An 8,481-nucleotide genomic window follows, 5' to 3' on the forward strand; every position below is an offset into this window, starting at 1 on the left:
CAGCTCCTTTGGTGCTCCAGAGATATAAATCAGAAACCCCCATTTAAAAAGCTGCGTCCCGCATGATGAGAGCTACGGCCAACCCCCCCCCCCCCCCCCCCTGTTGGTCCATCAGTCGGTCGTCATGCTCCTTATGGAACAGCGTAGGAATGTTGTTTTATTTGTACTAAGCTGAACAGCAAAGTCATAGCTCTGTTATCGTGGGCTGAGCGTGGACAATGAAAGGCGGGGAAAGCAGCTTTTGGGTCTTTTCTTGTTTTTATTTCAGTCAAAAAAAAAGGCTCTGACATTGTTGTTCTTTCTGCTAATTAAGCTGTTTGAGAGAGGGGCTGGTCTGACAGGACCCGGCTTGGCAGGGAGGCAGAGAGTCAATGGGGCAAAGCTGAACAGGAGACATTTATGGGCCGACTTACGCCATTGTTTCCCTCCACCGAGGATCTTTTCAGGTCGACCTCCTCTGTCTCAGTGACCTGCACAATGAGAAGAATGCCACTCCAAGAACACAGAGCTGGCCATTGGGAGCAGCGCTGCGGAATTAAGATTTCACGGATCCGGGCCAAATCCGGACGCTGCCAAGATTCTACAGCTAGTTTAAACTTCAACTCATTATCAGACACTATGTGTAAGTGTGTTTATGTGTGTGTTAGAATGGTGCAGCATTTCAAGGTTGATGTTCTGCATGTATTCAGATATGCTTTGGAATAGTGTGGCTGTTGCAAAAGTTAGCTCAAAGCCCAGTTTGTAGTGCGTTTCAAATGTTAAAACATTAATATTAAGTTATTGTAGAAATAATGTGATTTAAGAAATAATTAGGATCGTTTCATTTAAAAATATATACATCTCCCTATTAGTAGTGTTGTAGACTTAATGAATTTACCTCTGTGAGTCTTACCAGGTCGGTCCAATGGCCACCTGTTCCTGTGACAGGATCTGTTGCACAGCCTGTCTGATTGAACAGGTGATATGAAGATAAAGCTATTGGCATCTAACAGAACATTAGAGTCAAAAACCACCCCTTGTGTGTGTGTGTGTGTGTGTGTGTGTGTGTACATGCTTTGGTCCATTTGATGGTCGTCTGTCACTGGCCTGCACCAGAATATGTTCCCTGCTCAGTTGATGCAGGAAACGTTCTTTTTTCAAATTTCAGTTTTCTTGTGACATAAAACAAACCATTTCTGTGTCAACACCACCTGTTTATGTCTTTGCAGTTTGCCAGTTTCTACTCCTTTATCAACTGCCATGTGTTGTCATAATGTACCTCCATTTACCTCAAAGTGTTGAACGACACTTCCAGACGAGCCGGCACCTTGTACAACAAAGCGGCCCAATTATGGAGCCATTTGTGCGTTTGTCAGGGGCTTCAAATGGGCACCGCTTTCTCGGGGTAGCCATATTGGGGAGGTCAGGCACAGCATCTGAAAAGGCAGCTTTATTGCAGAACAGCCCATCCCTCTCTTAGATGAACACCCAAGAAGGAAAAAAAATGACATAATGGGAAGAAATAAAAAATGACAACTTTGTTCTTTTTAACAGTTTGGCCGAGCCGGCCTGTCTGGCTGCTCTGCGGAGCGCAGCAGCATGTGTTTCAGGGATTGTCCTGGAAGCGGGAGTGCAGAAACAGCAGGGAGCAGAAGACAAACAGGCAATTCGTGACTCATTAAACACGCCGATGGTAGCCAGCACAGTGGCGGGGCGTGAGGACCCGCGTTCCAACCGGGCGATAAACCCCCCCTGTACCAGCTGGAGCAGGCATCTGTCAGCCGCACGCCGCACCACGCCACGCCACCGGATATCAGCAACGAGCCATAGCTGAGCTGCTGGCCGCAATTTTCAAATGCCCTATACTTATATAACAACCCTGATTGGTTCACATGAGACTCACATGAGGGTCTCAGTTGAGTCTCGTGTGAGTCTCATGACTCACACATTAGAGTTGGTGCAGCAAGGATAGTAGAAGAAGACAAAGTAAGTCACGACATCTTCTTTATGAGCGGCAGATTTACCGGCATAGCTACCTGTTCCACATTACAGTTTATTTTATTAAATATATTTTTTATATTGTTGCTAACATTATAGGTCCGATCATTGGAGCTCTGATATGACACAAGTTTGCATATTTACACCGAAATAAGTTTGCAAATTCCCTGCATGATAGGTGGAGCACTACACTTTAGCAACTATTTATTATTAGCAGTAGTAGTATTATTAGTATTATAATAATGACAATTTATTCTTCTGTCTCTTTGAGATGACAGAAATGTCAGAAGAGAATATTCTTTGGCTGCTAAACCACAAAGGCAGCCTAACTCAGTAATAACTCAGTAATAACTCAGTAATAATGATATTGTTGATGCAAGGTTATCAAAATCCTCCATTGCCTGGAAAAGTTCAACATCAGCACAACTTCAGCCACGAGGTGAAACTTTGCTCTGGGTAGAATTTAATGAGCAGCTAACTGCCTAATTAAATGCTGAGAGCAGATAAAAGCATGAAATATAGATAAGCTGGAAACGCTGCCTATAGCTCTGTGGCCCTGCGCTGAGGAAGAATCTGATGTCTCCCCTAAAGCCAGCATCAGAGGAGCAACCAAACGGCGCCTCACTCTCCACGCAGCCACACAAGCCATGAATAAACACTGAATCATGTAAAACAGCGTCTAACTTAGAATGAAGGCCAGAGCTACTGTAGTGCTTCCGAGGGCCCTTCCTTGGACTGAGGGATTGGAGCTTTAACGGCGCTGGTGGTGTGACAGAAGGGGGGGGGGGGCTCTCTTTCTCCTCAGCATTTGTAGCCATGCAGGGTTGTAATTTTGACTTGAGCTGCTTTTACGACTCCCTCTCCTCATTTCTCTGGAATATGAAAACATCAGCATATGGCCGCCGACAGCACAGAGGCTAAGGAGTCAACGTCCCCTAAGTAACATTGGGGCTGAGGTGACATTCATTTCAGTACTGCCCCCCCTGGCTTAAAAAAAAGAGGGCAGAGAAGAGACAGAAAAAAAGGACGCACATCCACAGAGTGAAAGGAGACAGATGGCGAGATACACAAGGACAGACAAAGATGGCTTACTTCTCGTTTTCTTGCACCAGCAGGTCTTCATTGCCTCCCTGTCTCACTGTGTTCAATGTGCAGTTCATAGAATTTCATGTGGCGACCAGGAGCAGAAAATCTGTCCGTCAGCTGCCAAAGGTTCCAGCGCCACTCTGTTCCTCGGAGCGCTCTTAAAAACCGACTGTTTCACACCCAAGAATTACACTATTTATGGCCCTGGTTAAAATGGGCAGTTTCTGGGCATGCTGCACGTGTGTTTGTGTGTGTGTGTGTGTGTGTGTGTGTGTGTGTGTGTGTGTGTGTGTGTGTGTGTGTGTGTGTGTGTGTGTGTGTTCCATGCGGCAGATGGGACGCAATATGGCACACCTCTGCCCAGACAGATGTGGCACAGCACATCACAGGGAGCCGAGAGAGGAAGCTGAAACCTCGACATCTGGAACGGTGGCAACCTTCACCCTCAGCCAACAAGCTAACTTTATCTCGTTGCTCAGAGCCTGGGAGAGCAGAGAGGAGGAAACGCCGACCCGCAGCACGTCACACATCCACGATGCCTCGTCTTCATCTCAGCAGTACTTTAACTGACGGACGAGGAATCCCACCCCCCCTCAGTGAGGGCTGTCAATCAATTGCTGTGTGGAGTGGCGCGCCGAGGCCCGTCCCAACATGGGCCTGTCATGGCCTGCTGCACAGGCCTGCATTCCCACCACTCAGGGGGCAGCCTGGATGGGCCATGCTGGGGCTTCCACAAGGGTTAGGGTTCTTCTTGAGAAGACGCTGAGGGAGGGGCATTTCTATTCCATTTATATCAAATGTCAAGCAGCAGGCAGTGACGATGCAATTCTTTGCTCATCCAGTTCACCTTCAATGATGAAACAACCTCTAGATCAGGTTATAGATTACCTTTAACAGACTGTGTAAAGGGGAATAACACAGCATATCAGCAGTCTACGGATGAGAGGCGGGATACACCCTGGACAAGCCACCAGTTCATCGCAGGGCCGCACACAGACTCACACCTATGGATAATTTAGCATAACAACCTATAGCTGCATGTTTTTGGTGGTGGGAGGAAGCCAGAGAACCCGAAGAGAACCCACGCAGGTTGGGTTTTGAACCTGTGACCTTCTTACTGTGAGGCAATAGCGCCACCAACTGTGCCACCGTGCTGCCCGCAACATTAAATTGATCGTTATAATTGACTTAATTTAATTAACTCATACATGTGTGAATGTTAAATTAACTAGATCTGAATTCTAAGATTTGAGAAGAACAAGCATTTCAAAAACAAGCTTCCCTCCTACCGAGGCTGTGATGAAATGAAAATAATATTTTAGTGTTTCATAGATTGACAATTAGGTAAACCATAATAATACGCTGAAGCTCAATTAAACAAGCAAAGAATCATTTCACAACAGAGCAGACAGCAGATAATTGGCTGATTTTCCAGGGTAAGAACATTAAAAAAAAATGTTTGTTTTACTGTAACAGGCAGGAAACATAAATCAGAAGAAGGAAACTGTTCCTTGTTTTATGACCTTTTCCATGAACTCAAAGCGCGTGGAAGTCAGTTCATAAAATGCTTTAATGTACTGCTCTAGCAAGTGTCTTCACCTGCTGCATTCTGGTTGTTGTAGGATTTCTAAATCTTGTGTATTTTTTGCACCCTACATCCAAATCTCGAAAATTCTTTGCATGGTTCTCCAGCTAAGACATCATTGCTTCATAACAAGAGCATCTCTCACGCAGGGAAATGTAATGACTTATCACGTTAACATGCATTAATAACAGTCTGGATAAGTAAAGTAACATAATCGGTCTCAGTCAGCGTCTTCTCTCTTGCAGAAGAATTAAATGATCGGTTTGATGAATAGAAAGCATTCTAAACAACCACAGATTGTAGACTGATTAAATGTTTTGCTTAATGCTTTATTTTCTTCAGTTTTCTTTTCATCTGAAACATAAAAAAAAAGAAAAGATGCACATCATTTATTGCCATTACAGTATATAATTTCCTGTGCCATTAGGAAGCACCAGTAATAATAAGAGACATATGTTGGGCAGAGGGTTGCTGTGCTGGATGCCTGGAGACAGTGAGCCCTCATGTCCTCCTGGTCACACAATTTAGAACCCCCCCCCCCCCAGTCAGACAAATACATATACCTTGTTGCCAAAATAAATGCACACACACACACACACACACACACACACACAGGGTGCAATCTAACATTCCATTCCAGAGACAGAGAAAACCAAACTAGCAGACGGCCTCCTCCGCTCCTTCTTTCTCTCTCTCAGCTCATTGAATAATTAGTGATGTGTGTCAATATTGTGGCCCATAGTAACCATATGGTGGGTGCAGGCAGACAGGCCATTGTTGGGAGCTGTGAAATATTGTGTATCCCTGCGAGGGCTGGAGCCAGCAGAGGCAGGAAGTGTTGTCGGGACTGACAGGGACATTGTGAGCGTGAATGGGAGAGTCTTCGGTGGCAGGGAGCACCACGGACCCAGACAGAAAGTCTTGACCCTGGCGAGAAAGGCGGATTAGGCATGGTGCTGCAGGCCTCCCCTTCATCCACCCTACCCCCCCCACCACCACTGCCACAACCAACCCTTCTCATCCACCACCACCCCCCACTGGAAGCCCTTAGAGCTTAAAGCAGAATACAACAAGGCCACTTAACTCAGCGGCACCTTTTCACTGCGCACATAAAAACACTCATATATTTATGTCAGGGGAGGAGAGAAGAAGAGAGGGACGGGGTCTCACAGTAGTGTGTGAACTGATTAGAGTGTGTTTGATTTGTGGGAATGACAGTGCAGCATAGAGACTGTGAACCCAACAAGTGGTCTCATGCCTCTTCGGTGGAATAGAGGAGTTATCTTTGCCTTTGTCCTTCATCAGTCAAGACGCACTCACTTACATTTATAACTAGAAAATAATTCAGAAGACCTTGTACCTTCTTGCACAAGTTACATAGATGCCAAAACCTTAAATAGCCCATTCTGTGATGTGAAGAAAGGGGGTGGAGATCTGTTCTTGCCCAAGACTCATCCTCCCAAGTTTCATGGAAATCCGTTCAGCAGCAAAACAAAAAAAACAACAACAACAACAAAACACTAAATGATGTCATTAGCGTGTTGTGTAAAGGACAGATTGGAAATGATGCTAAGCTTTTGTTTTACAGTCCTCATATCACCACAGAGTAATCAGAGGAGCGCATTAGTTCAGATGTAATAGAAGGAGGCCAACATTATCCCGTCACATTAACAAGCTGTGGAGTGCAGGGGAAGTGAGCAGCCAGTGAATCCTCACTCGACACAAATCCTTAAAATACCATAAAACAAAACATAAAACCCCAACAAATATCCAACTCTTCACTCTGCAAACATTTAAATTCAGGGAATCCTTCAAAATGTCGAGGAGAGCCGTTTCACTCTGAAACTTACTTGGCAAACATCTGCGCTTCATAACAAACATTTGATTTGATTGATGACCGATTTCACGACTAAAGTATTTAAACTTTGTGTCGCAGAAAGAAGCCAGTGTTGTAATTAATGAGGATTTTTTTTTTTTTATGATTGCAGGCAGTGAAGTCCAATAAGGATTCTGCAACTTTTTACATTTTTTAAGTTGAGCCCTGAATACTGATACATTTTTTCTTATGATTTTTTTCCCCACAAATTTGACAGTATTTGGGATTTTTGCGAAACATCCAGGGCTTTTTATATTTTAAATGTGGCAGTGGGACTAATTTTCCTTTCTCCTTCAACAGAGGAGCAATTTCATCTGGTTCTGTTTCCGCTGACTCTTCTGTTCCTCTCTGCCTCATCAAATGCACCTCCATCCACGTCCCCTCGCGTCCTCGTCTCTCCTGCCTTCTCCTCTTTCATTCCATCTTCCTTTCCGCTCTCTGCCTCTCTGTGTCAGTCTGTCACACTTTGTAGGTCTAATAAAGGAGTTCTAAATTGATGCCTATCCCGTCTTTATCCCTCAGATAAAGCACAACAATTAAGGCTCATGTCTCTTTGCTCAGGGCCTTTGATGGGACACAAAGCTGCAACCAGAAACAGCCAGATACGGTGGACCTGCACTCTCTCTCTCGCTCTATCTCTCTCTATATCTCCCACCCTCTCTATCTCTCTCCCTCTCTCGCTCGCTCTCGGGCTCTTTCTCTTTCTCGCTCTCTTTCTCTCTCTCTCTTTCTTTCTCTCTCTCTCTTTCTCTCTCTCTCTCTCACTCTCTCTATATCTCCCCCCCTCTCTATCTCTCTCCCTCTCTCTCCCGTAGTTGCCCCCACACTGGTGGTGGTGGTGGCCAATGACTCTGCTGAGACTGGTGAGCAGGAATGGGGAGGTGTAGGGTGAGATGTCAACAGCTGATATTTCAACAGTCACAGTAATACTTTTACAATGATCCAGTGTATCCAGATCATCTCCTCATCGCCAAGAAGACGAATGAATGAATAGATGATGTTATATCTGCTTTTATTCTGCTGCAAACTTTATTCTGAGCTGGGGGGGTTCTGTTTGTGGGGAAAAGATAAAATTGTTTGGAAGTAATTGATAAGAGTCTTGGAGCAGTGAAATTCAGTAAACAATCATATTTCCTCAGGGTATTTTACATTTAGATTATGAGAATTAAAGCATGGATAATTACTGAGTAAATACCAAAACATTTAGAACAAAAAAGGGACATTTAAAAAACACAGCATGATTCCCACAAGAATGTTCAACATGTTATCTTTGTGTTTACAGAGTTTTTTGTTCTGTGCCGTGACTCCGGGGGGTAAGGTGTGAATTTGAATAGTCAGTGGAAGTAAATGGAAATGGAAAGCGGAAGAAATGTATTTCTCTTCTGCGCATGATTCTGATATGCAACAGTAGTCCTGTTGCTATGGTTGACAACTGGTTTTTGATTATGCATCCTGTTGTTGTATCGCATGTTTTCACCACAAAGAAACAAATATGACTTCTCAAACACAAAAACAGTTCAAAACACAGTTGTGTTTTTCTGTAAGAATTTGAAATGTGAGATTCCAGAAAGTTGAACAAGTGTTGTTGCTGCCTATGCGATAGATTATGTGCATTGACAGGCTAATGTTCTGATATGAAGTCATATTAGATAGAAAATCACTAGCATCTCTCTGTGACTGAGGTCTTCCTCTTAAAAAATGTCATTTAACCGACTAGTTTTGTCATGTAGCATTTTTCTTTCAAATATGTCTGAATATGATTTTCAAATGTTTTCTGTTTATTGACCCCACATACAAATTCAGCCTTAATTATATGTTGTGTAAAAAATGGTTTTATATAATTTCCACTTAACTTTATTTACTGATTTATTTCTTGGTTTTAGAAAACATTTGATTTTGATAATGACTCCATCGTGAGAATATTGGCCGTGTTTGAAAACAGATTTATTTTCAGTCA

General features: G+C 43.8%; 1 protein-coding gene across 1 annotated transcript in view; it reads left to right on the forward strand.

Moving 5' to 3' along the window:
• Positions 1 to 3,725: 3,725 nt before the first annotated feature.
• Positions 3,726 to 8,481, forward strand: part of adss2 (adenylosuccinate synthase 2) — a 10,596-nt gene continuing 5,840 nt past the window's right edge. Inside the window, exons 1-2 of the mRNA XM_068741635.1 lie at positions 3,726 to 3,801; positions 7,340 to 7,412. Of these exons, the coding sequence (XP_068597736.1) occupies positions 3,726 to 3,801; positions 7,340 to 7,412 (149 nt within the window). The remainder of the gene's footprint in view (positions 3,802 to 7,339; positions 7,413 to 8,481) is intronic.

The sequence above is a fragment of the Brachionichthys hirsutus genome, chromosome 7 (assembly GCF_040956055.1).
Source record: "Brachionichthys hirsutus isolate HB-005 chromosome 7, CSIRO-AGI_Bhir_v1, whole genome shotgun sequence".
In the NCBI taxonomy this organism is placed as follows: domain Eukaryota; kingdom Metazoa; phylum Chordata; class Actinopteri; order Lophiiformes; family Brachionichthyidae; genus Brachionichthys; species Brachionichthys hirsutus.